General features: G+C 41.6%; 1 protein-coding gene across 2 annotated transcripts in view; it reads right to left on the bottom strand.

Annotated features, from left to right (window-relative positions):
- The window catches only part of PCSK5 (proprotein convertase subtilisin/kexin type 5), a 466,873-nt gene that overhangs the window by 414,285 nt on the left and 36,412 nt on the right, over positions 1–16,176 (bottom strand). For both annotated transcript variants that reach the window (XM_025360325.1, XM_025360326.1), the window contains exon 2: positions 10,736–10,840. In XM_025360325.1, the coding sequence (XP_025216110.1) occupies positions 10,736–10,840 (105 nt within the window). The remainder of the gene's footprint in view (positions 1–10,735; positions 10,841–16,176) is intronic.

Genomic DNA, 16,176 nt, shown 5'->3' with positions numbered 1-16,176 from the left:
CTACTAAAAATACAAAAATTAGCCTGGTGTGGTGGCGTGCGCCTGTAGTCCCAGCTACCCAGGAGGCTGAAGCAGGAGAATCGCTGGAAACGGGAGGCAGAGGCTGCAGTGAGCCAAGATCGCACCACTGCTCTCCAGCGTGGGTGACAGAGCAAGACTCCATCTCGGAAAAAAAAAAAAAAAGAAAAGAAATACCACATCAACTAGAAAAAGTAAAGAGTTTACAGTTAGTATCTTTCCTTCAAGTGGCTAAAGAGATTATGCAAAATCCATAACCTGCCTCCCCTGATCATACTCTTCTTCCTGTTTTTATGGCCATCACTTTTATTTCCTATTTGTTCTTTGCTTTAACTTATGGCGCTTCCTCGAACAAGTCTGTTAAGCCTGTCTCCCAGGGCAGTCATAGATGTTAGGAAAAAACCGGAGGAAGCAGAAGAGAACTAGAATAAGCCCTCTACCTTCTGCCACCATCACTGGCACCCTTCGCGCCACAACTTGCAAGACCTGAGCCTGTTATGTTTTGCCTGATACTCATATTTCAATCTGGAGACTAAAAAGGCACAGAGAGAAACCATGTTGGAGCCATCACCGTGGTACATAACTGACACAACTAATATTGTGTGTCCATGTGAGCATCAGACCAAAGCGAAATTATCAAAGTGATGAGATCTGTCGTTTACGCCTTTCTCCCTTTCTCCCAACACAGCCAACCCAAGGGGTCACAAACTGGGATGCCCCAAAGATGTGTTTCCTTTGGTCCATACAAATATTTTTAAACTTTTGAACTAGTTGCCAGCGTTTAAAAATGGAAAACGATACGTAAAACTCAAGACTTGCAGGTCCTTTTAAATTGGCAACACCAAGCCAGCTCCGCGGCCTGAGGACAATGGGCCGCAGCTGAGTAGCAGCTGCTCCGTGCAGGCAAAGAGGGCGCTACGCTTTGGCGCATGCCCGGTGAGCTTCTGCCTGGCCCTTCTCACTCACTCGTGTTACCTGCACTCCTACTTGAGGCATGTGAGTTTACGACCTTTCGAAGTGAAGTACTGCCAAGTACTCTCTATTAAAGATTTGGCAGCGCTGCCAAAATAGCTGAGAAATCATTTTTTAAATAATTTACTTCTGCCTATAAGAGATTGGGTCTTTGATCTAAACGTTCCCATCAGATATTCCAGCAGCGTACAAACTGACCCTCTGGTTTCTGACCATCCAGACACCTAGGAGACCTGGAAACAAAACAGATAGGACAGGGAGGTGGAGAACACGGTGGACCCGGCACCCACATGCTTCTTGAGGTCTCTTCCACCCTCGTCGTCATCGTGTCACCATAAATGGATCAAAGGGCTAACCTAAGGCTGAAAGGCTTCTCCCGAGAGTGTATGCATTTTAGTGGGATTTGCAAAGACTCAGAAATGCTATCAAATGCTAAAGACAGGGATTTGCTATAATGATTCGCATTCATAGCTGGTGAAAACACGGCAAAAAAGGTAGCCAGAAATGAGAAAGATGCCCTAAGTCCCTCCTGATCAGCACGTCCGCAGTCTCTCTGCTTGTCATTGGATCCAAGCTCATGCTATTTCCAGAATATAGTGTATTCCCAGGATATTTAGTAACCATTTTTACTTTACCAGTAAGATGAGGAGAGGCAAACGTGAAATCACCATTCCTAAGCAACCACACAAAGCCTCAGGTACCTACCCGAAGAAAACACAGCCACCCTCGTTGTGCAGGAACACAAGGCCAAAGCCACAGATCTCAACACACCCTGGATCAGCCCACACAGCTGGATGAGCACAAACCCTGGATTGTTATATTACACTTACAAAACTGCACTGCACAAAAGAAAGCCCAAACATTAAGTCATTATCGCATTTAAAACTGAAGAGCAGCATGTTAACCTGCCAAAGAAAACACCCAGGAGTGCCCTCTGGAAGGAGGGCAGGCTGGGAGAGAGGCAATGCAGCAGTGGCCTGCACAGGAAGCACTTGAACTCCAGGTGAAACTCATTTTGAAGCTATGCTAGACCCCATGAAATATTATTTGTGAAAAGGTATGGCCACAATTAATGAAGAGGCATGGTAGCAATGTAAGCCATGTAAGATTGACCTCACACACTTCTGAATACTTATTTTTAACCAAATAAGGTTCTTTAACTCCAAAGTTCACCTAGTAGATCAACTGTACGTAAAAAGCTCGCAAATGGTTTCGTCTCCAAGTTCAGGAAAGAGATAGCAAATGTGATGGTTGCCTCCACGGATCGACTGCAGATCAATTAGTAGTAAAGAAAAAATACTTCTGAAATTATAAAGTGAATCCATGGGGAAATAGAATTCGATGATAAGGAGTAGGTGCCCACAACCTCTCCATTATGTACAGGGAAGTGCTCCTATACTGCAGTTACTCCATCACACCTATTTTACTCTTGAGGCAAAAAGAGAAACCCCAGGCACCTGAAAATCTAATCCTGAGCACAACAGACACCAACCTGAATGAGTAGGAAACTTGAACTTGCTTTTCTTCTTTCACAGGTCTGATTTCATCTAATTCTGCCAGCTACATCCAATCGCTTCATTTCTCCCTTCCTGTCCTTTTCCTATGCCCTTTCTTCATTGCACAATGCTTGAATGCTCTGCTTTAAATTCTCTTCAGAGGAAATGGCTATGGATAAATGTAACAAATGGGAAGCTAAAGCCTTGAACTTGATGCTGGGCCACACTTATAAGGAGACAATTGCTTTTCCAAGAGAATAAACAAAGGGCTTCAACTATTTAAAGAGCTATTATGAAGAAATGGATTTAACACTATATAGAATTCTGGAAGGCAAAAGTAGACTCAATGGATAGATGTTACAGGCAAGCAGATTATAACTAACAAGTTAAACCTCTTAAAATATAGAAATGTTTGCCCTGTCTGATGGTGAAGCCTCTTTCATTGGAAATGTTCAAACAGATCTGAAAAAAATTCCTTTTAGAAATACAATGGATGGAGGTGGCAGGCGCCTGTAGTCCCAGCTACTCGGGAGGCTGAGCAGGAGAATGGCGTAAACTCGGGAGGCGGAGCTTGCAGTGAGCCGAGATCTGGCCACTGCACTCCAGCCTGGGTGACAGAGCAAGACTCCATCTCAAAAAAAAAAAAAAAAAGAAAAGAAAAAGAAATACAATGGATGGTATGGCAGCATTGGATAAAGTGATAAGACTAAATCAACTCTAATTCTAAGGAGTCTGTGATTCCACAATAAGTAATGTCATATGAATAACTTTTCCAAGTGAGAAACGCAGCCACACACAACCACGTGAAGAGGCAGGCTGGCTGAGGTGAACATAGGGAGCAACAAGATGGGAGATGCCCATCGCTGACATATCAGAGGGAGTGACACTGTCCTAGTCTTGGGATAAAAACTGACCCATAATAGACTGGAGGATAGAAAAAGGATTGGAAAAGATAAAAGATTGATAGGCTAGAACCTTTGAGATAAAATCTAATAGGAAAAAGGGGAAGCCATGCTTATGTAATTAACTACATATGCATAGGGCATGGGTGTCTAACTTAATGGCAGTTTATGGTTTTACTTTCAAAAGTCAAAAATGCCCTACCCTACTAGAAAAGTCAGGATTTTAGTTTTTCTGGTTTTGGATAAGGGGAAGGAAAATGAAAGAAAACAATCTTCTTCTCTTCACTCCCTCTCTCACACTCTTCCAACTCCGTGAGCAACTAAAGAGTTTCCATCCAATATTCTCCTACAGATAACACTGTCCTTGACACAAATGTCTGTGGCTGGCCAAAATTTATAGACAGACTAGTAAGAGGCTTTGAGGATGTGAACTCAGACTATTGTTTCTAAAATTTAGTTTAGATCTCTCGGAGAAATGTTGGTAAGTCAACAAGAAAGATGTGGACAAGAAGAATGAAAGCCTTATTGGGCAGACTGCTTTAAAATATAACAGCACTTTCTGCAAAACTGTGTTATTATTGCCCTAGTGCTTCTATGTTAGTATGTTAGAAGTCTGTGAATCTCTGTCATTTAAAAAGTTAATCATAACATAATGTTAACACACATTATATGTGTGAGTCAAGGCTATTCTTGTTCTCTGGGCTCATGTGCCCAAACTGACCACATCATTTTCTTAGCACCAAGAGGGTTGTTCTTACAATGTGGCTACTTTTGCATTTCCTTCTTTGGAGCCTTGTAAGTAAAGAATAAAAGGAGGGGAAAAAAGGAGTGTGCAATTTACTATAGTAAGTAAAAGCCAGGATCTGTTTAGTGTGTGTATCCCCTACGATTCACTCATGTGTTTTTCCTTTCTTGAGAAGGTGGTGATCAAAAATAACTTTAAGGTTGCATCACCGATTTTCCACGAAGCCATTTCACGTGGTCCAAACCCACAAATGTACCTCCACTCCGGCACACAAATCACCCACCCTATCCACACCCAAGATCAAAGAAAAGGAGACCTGCCCAAGAAACCAAGTCACACCAACACTTGCCTTATATGCCCAATGAAGCCAGCTGGGAGTAAAAAAATCAAAAATGAGCTCGTAGAAATTTGCAGTCTCTAAGTATTTTCCCACAAAACACTTATTAATTGGGAAAAGGGAAATACAAGTGTACCTTGTCTTATTGCACTTCTATTTATTGCACTTTGCAGATATTGCGCTTTTTACAAATTGAAGACTTGTGGCAATCCTGTACCGAGCAAGCCTGTTGGTGCCATTTCTCCAACGGCGTGTGCTCGCTTCGTGTGTCTGTGTCACATTTTGGTAATTATTGCAATATTTCAAACTTTTTCATTGTTATCATATCTGTTGTGGTGATCTGTGATCATTGTACTGTAATTGTTTTAGGTTGCCACAAACCACACCCATATGACAGTGAACTTAATCAATAAATGTTGCGTTTGTTCTGACTGCTCTAGACTGACTGGCCATTCACCATCTCTCTCTCCCTCTCCCCAGGCCTCCTTATTTCCTAAGACACAACTATATTGAAATTGGGCCAATTAATAACCCTACAATAGCCTCTAAGTGTTCAAAGGAAAGGAAGAGTCACTCTGGTCTCACTTAAATCAAAAGCTAGAAATGATTACACTTGGTGAGAAAGGCATGTCGAAAGCAAGCATAAGCAGAAACCCAGGCCTCTTAGTTAGCCAAGTTTGTGACTGCAAAGGAAAAGTTCTTAAAAGAAATTAAAAAGTGCTACTCTCATGAACGCACAAATGATAAGAAAGGGAAACAGCGTTATTGCTGATAGGGAGAAAGTTTTCGCGGTCTGGATAGAAGATCAAACAAGCCACAACATTTCCTTAAGCCAAAGCCTAATCCAGAGCAATGCTGTAACTCTCCAATTCTAAGAAGGCTGAGAGAGGTGAGGAAGCTGCAGAAGAAAAGTATGAAGCTAGCAGGGGTTGGTTCATGAGGTTTAAGGAAAGAAGCTGTCTCTATAACTCAAAAGTGCAAGGTGAAGTAGCAAGGGCTGATGAGAAGCTGCAGCAAGTGATACTGAAGATCCAGCTAAGATCATTGATGAAGACAGCTACACTAAACAACAGATTGTCAATGTAGAGGAAATAAAACAGCCTTCTGTTGAAAGAAGATGCCACCTATGACTTTCACGCTAGAAAGAAGCAGGTGCCTGGCTTCAAAGCTTCAAAGGATAGGCTGCCTCTCGTATTAGGGGCTAATGGAGCTGGTGACTTCAAATTGAAGCCAACGCTCATTTGCCATTCTAAAAAAAATCCTAGGGCTCTTAAGTATTACGCTAAATGGAAGGCTGGATGTGGTGACTCACAGCTGTAATCCCAGCACTTTGGGAGGCCAAGGCAGGCAGATCACCTGATGTCAGGAGTTCGAGACCAGCCTGACTAACATGGTAAAACCTCGTCTCTACTAAAAATACAAACATTACCTAGGCATAGTGGTGGATGCCTATAATCCCAGTTACTCAGGAGGCTGAGGCAGGAGAATCGCTTGAACCTGGGAGGCAAAGGTTGCAATGAGCTGAAATTGTGCTACTGCACTCCAGCCTGGGTGACAGAGCAAGACTCTGTTTTTAAAAAAAAAAACAAAAAGAGTTACGCTAAATCTACTCTGCCTGTGCTCCATAAGTGGAACAACAAAGCCTGGATGACAGCACAACTGTTTACAGCATAGTTTACTGAATATTTTCAGTCAACTGTTAAGATCTATCACTAAAAAAAGGTTCCTTTCAAACTATTACTGATCACTGACAATGTACCCAGTCACTCAAGAGCGCTGATGGAAATTTACAAGATTACCGTTCTCATGCCTGCTAACACGATATCATTCTGCAGTCCATGGATTAAGGATTAATTTCTACTTTCAAATGTGTTTAAGAAATAGATTTTATAAGACTACCGCTCTGATAGATAGTGTTTCCTCTAATGGATCTGCAAAAGTAAACTGAAAACTTTCTGGAAAGCATTCACCATTCTAGATGCTATTAAGAATGTTCTTGATTCATAAGGGGAGGTCAAAATAGCAATATTAATAGGTGTTTGGAGGAAGTTTATTCCAACCTTCATGGATGACTTTAAGGAATGCAAGACTTCAGTGGAGAAAGTCACTGCAGATATGATATGTGATAGAAACACCAAGAGAATTAGAATTAGAAGTGGAGCCTGAAGATGTGACTGAATTGCTACAATCTCATGATAAAACCTGAACAGGTAAAGAATTGCTTCCTATGGTTGAGCAAAGAAAGTGGAATCTACTGGTGAAGATGCTGTGAACATTGTTGAATTGACAACAGAGAATTTGGAATATGACATAAATTTAGTTGATAAAGCAATGGCAGTGTTTCAGAAGATTGACTCCAATTTTGAAAGAAGTTCTACTGTGGGTAAAAGGCTATCAAACAGCATTGCATGCTACAGGGAAATCTTTTGTGATTTCCCCGTAGTTACAGGGAAATCAACTACGTTGGCAAACACAGAGTCAACTGACATGGTAAATTTCATTATTGTTGGATTTTAGGAAGTTGCCACAGCCACCCCAACCTTCGGCAACACCACCCTAAGCAGTCAGCAGCCATCAACACTGAGGCAAAACCCTCCACCAGCAGAAAGATTATGGCTCACTGAAGACTCACAAGATCATTAGGATATTTCAGCAATAAAATATTTTTTAATTAAGGTATATACATTTTTCAGACATAATGCTATTACACACTTAATAGACTATAGGACAGTATAACTTTTATATGCTTTGGAAAACAATTTGTGTGACTTGCTTTATTACAATATTTGCTTTATTGAGGAGGTCTAGAACCAAACTGCACTGTCTCTGAGGTGTGCCTGTAGTAATGTTAAAGTAGAGAAACTGGCAGATACGATATTTACCATGTGTTCAAAGTTAACACCACTAGTAATGAAACAAAGCAGTATCACATGCCTCTCAATCTGATGCACTGAGAAGAACACATCACTTCTCTGATATTCTTGCCAAAAATGTTTTTGCCAAACCTCAATCTAATCATGAGGAAACAGACAAACACAACTTCAGAAATATTCTACAAAATAACCGGCTTGTACTCTTTAAATGATTTCTAGCTTATGAAAGAAAAAAAAAAGAAAGCTGAAGAAATATGACAGAGCAAAGAGGACTTGGGAAACATGACAACTAAATGTGATCCTGGCCCCAGAGGCAATCAAAAAATTTGGATAAAGTCTGTAGATAATATTAAATTAATATTAATAGCCAGATATTTATTGTTATACTTACGGTTATAAAACAGAATGTCCCTATTTTAAATAACTACACAGTGAAGTATTTAGAATTGAAGGCACATCATATCTGTAACTTGATCCCAAATGTTCAGAAAATTTATATATATGCATACATTACATACATATATGTGTGTATATCAGCCGGGTGCAGTGGCTAACTCCTGTAATCCCAGCACTTTGGGAGGCCGAGGTAGGTGGATCACGAGGACAAGAGATCAAGACCGTACTGGCTAACACAGTGAAACCCCGTCTCTACTAAAAATGCAAAAAATTAGCCAGGCATGGTGGCACACACCTGTAGTCTCAGCTACTCAGGAGGCTGAGATAAGAGAATTGCTTGAACCCAGGAGGTGGAGGTTGCAGTGAGCCAAGATTGTGCCACTGCACTCCAGCCTAGGTGACAGAGCAAAACTCCATCTCAAAAATAAAATAAAATAAAAATAAAAAATATGTGTGTATATGTGTGTGTAGATAGAATGATCAACTACTTGTAGTAAAATGTAAAGCATTAACATTTGGGGGATCTAGGAAGAGTATATAGAAATTCTTTGTAACATTTTCATGTTTGCACATTCTCTGTAAACAAAAAGTTTCTTAAAATTAAAGCAAACAAACAAAGAACACAAGGCCAGGCACGGTGGCTCACGGCTGTAATCCCAGCACTTTGGGAGGCTGAGGTGGGCAGATCGCTGGAGGTCAGGAGTTCAAGATCAACCTGGCCAACATGGTGAAACCCCATCTCTACTAAAAATACAAAACTTAGCCAGGGGTAGTGGTGGGTACCTGTAATCCCAGCTACTCAGGAGGCTGAGGCAAGAGAATCACTTGAACCCGGGAGTTGGAGGTTGCAGTGAGCTGAGATTGCGCCATTGCACTCCAGCCTAGGCAGTAAGAGTGAGACTCCGTCTCAAAAAAAAAAAGCAGGAACTCCCAATGTCCTTTGCTCCCCCCACCCCCAACACTGAGAAGCACTGCAATGCTCTGGGTGCTCTTCCCTGAAAGCAGCAAGTTCCCTTCGGGCATTAGTGTATCTCCAAACCCCAGAGCCTAACACAGGGCCTGGCATCTGCTACGGGCTCGAAAAAGGGCCAATGAATAAATGAACTACAAGAAAGATCCAAAGAGTGGGCAATTCCCAATTTGTGGCTCTCCTTCTGCAGAGCTGGTAGGAACTGTGGCTGTCTTGTGTAAATGTTAGCCAGGAATGATGAGCAGACGGCATTGGAATGGAGAGTAAGTTGTGGCTCTACTCTAAGGGATTATTTTTGTTGAGGAGGCAGGGGAGTGCAGCATGTACTCTTGGGCTGGTCTGCAATGGCCCCGCTCTCCTGAAATAGGAGTGCATTCCAGGTACCACATGTCCTACTATACAAGGTCTCTGTCGGATCACGCATAAGCCATGTGATGCACTGAGATAAGAGGAAATAAACACCAAGATGCACCAAGATAACAAGAAGGATTGAAATAGTTCCACGTTCAGTAAATCCTTCATCATGAAAATAATGCCTCATAACATTCTGTTCTTACTTCCCAAACCACGAGTACTTAATCAAATTCACATTGATTTTGTACATGAGGTCTGAAATTAGCATCATTTTAATTATCAAAGTTCAAGAAAAACTTCAAAAAAGTTTAAGAGTTGAAAAATAAGACTTTGCTTTGAAAATGCAGCTAATTCATGAATGTCCCAAACTGATTGCCTCTCCAGAAAACTTCAATTCTGAATAGTGACAAAGGAAAAAACATGTAATCCACAGACCATGAAAATGTATTAGGGGATATTCCTATAACCCACAGAAAATAGGGACATAGAAGAGATGTGCTTTTTCTAGCCAAGTTACAATTTCACAATCACGAACACTGTGTCATAATATTCCAGAAAAAAATTAAACAAGGCTAACTACAGCACATAACTGAGGGCAAGACGCAATATTGCAAACCTCATTTGCATATTAATTCCAGGGGCCTTTTTGCTTTATAAGGAATATAATTTTCGAGGATATCTAGATGAGATTGCTATGCACACTGGTAGGGACTTATCTACCAGTTTATTTGAAAATGAGTTCTTAGGGCAAACCCAAATCATAAGGAGGGGAAAAAAGCAACACTACCCTACAATCAGGAATACACAATCAGGAGCCCACTGAGGAACTAGGGCAAGTTGGTACAGCCGTGCCCTCTTCCCCTTTACTTGACACGTCAGAGAGGCCAATTAGTTCTCAGTCAAAACTCCATTCCTTCCTCCAACTGAATGAATAAGGGCAGATACTTAACTCGACCTCAGAGTCTTAGTTGTCGGCTATTAGTTTGTCCCTAACAACCCTCAGCTTCCCATCTCCCATTTCAATGCTGCCCCACTTCTCTAAAACGGGAAAACCTATGCATAGCATGCTTGCTTCTAGGCTCTCCCAGGGCTATGTTGTCTGTAAAACCCAAAAGGACTTGGCGCAAGAAAGATACCTGATGAGGCCCCAAGAGCAGGAGTCAGCTTCTCCCCTTTCTGTGCTCAGTATCCCACCTGTTCCAGACACAGTCTAGTCCTGAAGCTGCCAATGGTGTGGGTCTATCAATGCCAAGTAAAATCACAAGGATTCACGGTGATCTGTACCCCTGACCTAAGGATTCTGGAAGAAAACCCTCCTTTTGTGGAGCTCATACAACCTCAGATCTGTATGCAAATAGGCAGACAGCATGGTATTGTTACAGTTCAGTTGTTCTCAATCAAACTGTCTTCCCCAGTCCCTAGGCCCTCTCACTTCTCTGTGAGAACCCATAGCTATGGATACCCCTGGGCTGCTCTACAACTGGGATTTCAATAAAAATCAAGCCACTGCCTATTTTTGTCTAAAGAGGAAGCAAAGACACTAGACCAAAGGATAATATGACAGTTCTAGAAATCTGAGTCTTCATGCTGGTCATCAGCTCCTAGTGTGTTATCACCAATGAAAAATGCAGAAGCTTTGCTTCTTGGTCCCCACCCAACTGGTTCTTCTTACCTTTGGTTCCATTGAAATGAAACTGTGGGTCCCTCTGCTTGAGATAACTGACCTTTTAATCGTCCTGCTATGGTAGAAGTGGTAGTAGTCCTTCAGGGCCCCTATCTGCAAAGGAAAGGTGGGAAGGAAAGAACAAAAGAAAGACATTAATGCATGAAAAACATCTTCTGTTTTCCTGTTTTTCATTTAAAAAGGAACACAAAACGAAAAAGGTCCATAAATTATGCAGCTGCTGGCTGTGCTTAAATGTTACCTGAACCTTGGTGATCACTTTTCTAAAGAAGGACATGTGATACGAAATGGAGTGTCCTTGAGGCAGTGACTGCGGAACTAAAGATTATAATGGGGCAGCTTAGCCTCTCCAATCTCCTTTTAATGTTTAATTTATATGCAGCATTTTAAGTAATTCTATATCAATCTATACCCAAATGTGGGAAAGAGGGGGAAAAAAATCAAATAGCTATCTAGTTATAAAAACACATTGCATTTTGTTTGCTCTGAGAAATGTACAATGAAAGACCTTGTTAGATTATTTATATAGCTAATTTGAAATATGTCTTAAGCAATTGATCATTCACAAAGATAACATGACTCGGTTTGTTTCTGACTTCTGTAGAGAGTATAAATATAGAGCTCTTATTCATTTATTGCAAAACTAAAAGTAAAATCACAATTTCTAAAACGAGACAAAAATCATACCACCCTACCAATCACCTAAGTTTCCTGTATAAAGACAGTTGGTTCTACTTTATCTTACCCATTTCTTTAACATTCCAGTCCTCCCATTTACATACACCTTTCCTCAGGTAGATCTGTTTAGGATGGCTTTGAAAATGAGCCCCTGTCCACTTTGGAAAAGCAAACGAGCAAAACCTCAACCAACCATATTTTCTCAGCAAATTATAAAATGTAGATCACAGAATGAAAACTGAACCACGCATTGAAGACAGAAGAGCTCGGTTCTAATTCCAGCTGACACTCACCAGAGCTAAACAACATACACTACGTCTCTGTTTCCTGTTCTATAAAATTGGACTTTGGGCTAGTTAATTCCCAAGACCACTGCAGCGCCCAGATTCCATTCTTTGACGCTCACATGCTTTGGGCAAATACTATAGTAGCTGTTTCTCCAGGACATCCATGGCTCTGCCCTAAAATAATGACTATCATCAGGAAGTTTTCCAATTGGGACAAGTCAAAAGTTCAACTTTCCTAATTTAAAAACAAAAAACAAAAAACAAAAAAAAAGTCTTGGCCCAGGTTAATTTTTCCAGATAAAAGCTTCATTTCTCATTCCCTTCTTTTCATCACGTTCTCAACCATCATCCCACTCGATTTCTGTGCTATTTAGAAATCATGTCCTCACTAGGGCTTTACACAGTAATTAAATGTCTCATCATTAAGATTTGAAAGAAAGTCTAAGTCTCACATTTTTTATTCAAGTGGAAACTGCTCTGACCTACACAGATGAAATCCTGGACTCTGAAAACAAGTGGGGAATGCAGGCGGGGAAGCTTCTCATCTCAATGATCCTGGACTCTGAAGCGGCAGTGAACAATGAGGAAGAGGGCACAGATGCCAGCCCCAGCCTCCAGAAGTGTTTTAAGGAGGGATTTACAGGCCCATTTTAAGATTCCAGAGGACTAAGGGTAGAATTCAGGAGTGGTTGCATAATCCTTTACAAGAAAACCTTAAAATCCCAAGAAGCTTAGAGTTTTCATCGCCTGTAACTTTTGTCAAGAGCTCTCTTTGGTGAATACAGTAGTTCTCATGGAAAGAAACAGAATCTCCATAAGGAAGATAGATCCTCACAGAACAACCCCCTCTCATATGTTTTCTACACAGTAGCTGGAATGAAGCTTTCAAAATACAAATCCGGCTGTGTTCTATATCCTACCCCTGCCTAAAACCCTTTAGTGGATTCCCTTTGCCCTTAAACTAAATAGTATCAGTCAACAATTAATAATATTTCATAATATAGTTTTAAAAAGTAAATCGGAATAATAATATTGTATTAAACTTTTATTCACACTGTGCCAGGAACTATTCCATACGCTTCATCTAACTCACTGAATAGACCATTCTCCTCCTCTGACCTAGGGGCCTGCGTGGTCTGGCCCAGCCTCTCTCCGGCCTCACCTCAAATCACACTTACCAGCGTTCTCTCTGTACTCTGGCTGATACTGTTTGGCTGCGTCCCCACCCAAATCTCATCTTGAATTGTAGCTCCCATAACTTCCGCATGTTGTGGGAGGGACCCAGTGGGAGATAATTGAATCATGGGGTGGGTTCCCCCATACTGTTCTCATGGTAGTTAATAAGTCTCAAGAGATCAGCTGGCATGGTGGCTCATACCTATAATCCCAGCACTTTGGGAGACCAAAATAGGCGGATCACTTGAGGTCAGAAGTTCGAGACCAGCCTGCCCAACATGGTGAAACCCTGTTTCTGCTAAAAATACAAAAATTAGTTGGGCATGGTAGCACATGCCTGTAATTCCAGCTACTCAGGAGGCTGAGGCAGAAGAATCACTTGAACCTGGGAGGTAGAGGTTGCAGTGAGCCAAGATCGTGCCACTGCACTCCAGCCTGGGCAACAGAGCGAGACTCTGACGGGGGAAAAAAAAAAAGAGCTGACGGTTTTATAAGGGGAAACCCCTTTCGCTTGGCCCTCATTCTCTTCTCTTGTCTGCTGCCATGTGAGACATGCCTTTCACCTTCCTCTATGATTGTGGGGCCTCCCCAGCCACATGGAACTGTAAGTCCATTAAACCTCTTTCCTTGGTAAATTGCCGAGTCTTGGGTATGTCTTTATTGGCACCATGAAAATGGACTAATACACTGGCTATGCTGGACTTCCTTCCATTCCTTGAGTGTGTCACGCTCATTGCTCCCTCCACCTGTAGCACCTCCCCTACTTCCACCCTCTCCGACTGAACTCCTCTTCCTCATACTTTGAGTCTCATCTCAAGTAGGAAGTCTTCCAAAACTCCCCAGGCAAGGTCAGCGTCATTAATTATACCATCTCATATTAATAGAATCAAAAGAATATACACCTCTAGTTATACCTTAATTAGTACAATTACTGGTTTAATGCCTGTGTCCCCATCAACCCATATGTTCTATTGAGACAGGAGCACATCTGTTTGCTCACCATTTTATTCCCAGCTCCTAGTGCATGGCTCAACATAGGATAGAATCTCACTAAAGACTGCTGAATGAATGGCCTAAAAATCAGAATCCAGCTGAGTGCGGTGGCTCAGGCCTGTAATCCCAGCACTTTGGGAGGCTGAGGTGGGGGGATTATGAGGTGAAGAGATCAAGACCATCCTGGCCAACATGGTGAAACCCCATCTCTACTAAAAATACAAAAATTAGCTGGGCATGGTGGCACACGCCTGTAGTCCCAGCTACTCGGGAGGCTGAGGCAGGAGAATTGCTTGAACCAGGGAGGCAGAGGTTGCAGTGAGCCGAGATCATGTCACTGCACTCCAGCCTGGCGACAGAGCAAGACTCTGTCTCAAAAATAAATAAATAAAATAAATACATACATAAATAAATATCAGAATACTTAAATCACTAAAACCACATACAGTAGAGCTACATGCAGCTCAAAATCTCTAGTATGAGTATCAAAGAATTATCACATCAAGGCTGATTTCAGCAAAAATGGTTTAGTTCTACCTTAACTGCAGTACCAACTCTTCCAAGGTTCTGAAAGTTGTGGGTTCAGACATCTCTACCCTTTATTTTGTTTCATTTTGCTTGCAAGACAACAGTTAAAGAGTAAAGTGCCTTAGTTCAATTATTCTGCCCCATCTAAACAAAATAATCTATCACCTTCTAGGAATATATATATATAAAAGCATGTTTATGCCTCTCATCTATTAATATGCATGTTCCTTACTGACGAGAATTATCTTTTGTATTCTTTCAACAGCACCAAGCATACTATTGGGCATTTAATAAATATCAAGAAGCAAAATGTCACAACATGTTGGAAGTTATTCAGTAGAAAGGCAGTGTATGAAAAAAGAGCAGTGATATTATCTATAAGCAGGCATTCCATCTAGCTTCTCCAGGGTAATGTAAAACAAAAGCTGATCGTGGTTACGTTATTCAATAGCAGCAAGGACTAAAACAAGAAGCAATATATAACTAACATGGGGGTATCTTATAAATAAATCAGAAACAACAGGAGTATATGAAGTATAAAATCAATAGCAAATAGTGCAAAGCCCAACCTTTTCCTTAACGCTAGCTACATAAAGGAAAGAGAGAATAATTTCTTCACTCTTAGCCCTCTAAAGCTCCTCTTCTATACAGTCACACACTAACACAACTCTATACACAACTCTAAGTCAATGAATTTCATCTCTTGTTCCTGATTCTGTCAAGTTTTTGTGCTTTTTCTTCCTGAGTGGTAGCCCGTCACCCTTGCACCGAGAATTCTCCTATCTCTATCCTTTCTAGAACCAAAGCGTGTTCTTAGGAAAGGCGTTGTAAAGTATTTTATACTAATAAATGACCGGTAGACTCAATGTTTCAGTTCTTTCAGGGACAACTGCATTTGATGAGAAAATTAAAACTTGAGCCAAATAAATGCGTTCACAGAGCCTGTTATTTTGAAAAAATAACCATTGAAGTTTTGGGTTTACTTTTTTCTCTAGCAGCAGGAGGGCACCTTCCCAATGTTCCTACATTTTCGTATCACAAGCAAGCTGATGACTTTTGAACAGAGAGCTGAGACCCATGCGTTACACTGGCTCTGCCCCTGAGGAGCTGTGTGGCCTTTTAGAAATCATTCACCACTGGCGGCTTCACCTGAGCATGCAGCGAAACCCCTCACCAGTCTAATGACACAGAGTTTGCAGCTTCCTTGTACATAGTTCTGAAAGGTGACCAACTGACCCCCACAGAGAGTTTACCCAAGACTAAGGAATTTCCTGGGACACAGGATTTTTCAGTGCTGAAATAGGGACAGTTGGTCACCTAGTTATGAAGCACTGGGGTCACTAGCACTGTGGCCCCCTTGAAGAACCTGTCACTTCTCTCGGGCTGCTTCTCTGCTTGGTTTTCCCTCCTGCCTTCCTCAATTTATAGATTCCTCCAAATTCTGTACCTCCTCTTTGAAAAGTAGTTTACCTTCATTCTACACACAAATTAACCACAGGGGCAAAAGCTGGAACGGACATTTCACGAAAGAAGATATACAAATGGCCAGGTGCGGTGGCTCACGCCTATAATCCCCAGCACTTTGGGAGGCCAAGGTGGGCAGATCACGAGGTCAGGAGATCAAGACCATCCTGACTAACACCGTGAAACCCCATCTCTACTAAAAATACAAAAAAATTAGCCGGGTGTGGTGGCGGGCACCTGTAGTCCCAGCTGCTGGGGAGGCCGAGGCAGGAGAATGGCATGAACCCGGGAGGCGGAGCTTGC

The sequence above is a fragment of the Theropithecus gelada genome, chromosome 15, assembly GCF_003255815.1.
Source record: "Theropithecus gelada isolate Dixy chromosome 15, Tgel_1.0, whole genome shotgun sequence".
Lineage (NCBI taxonomy): Eukaryota > Metazoa > Chordata > Mammalia > Primates > Cercopithecidae > Theropithecus > Theropithecus gelada.
Note: the sequence above shows the minus strand (reverse complement) of the source record. Positions and strands in the feature narration are given on the sequence as shown.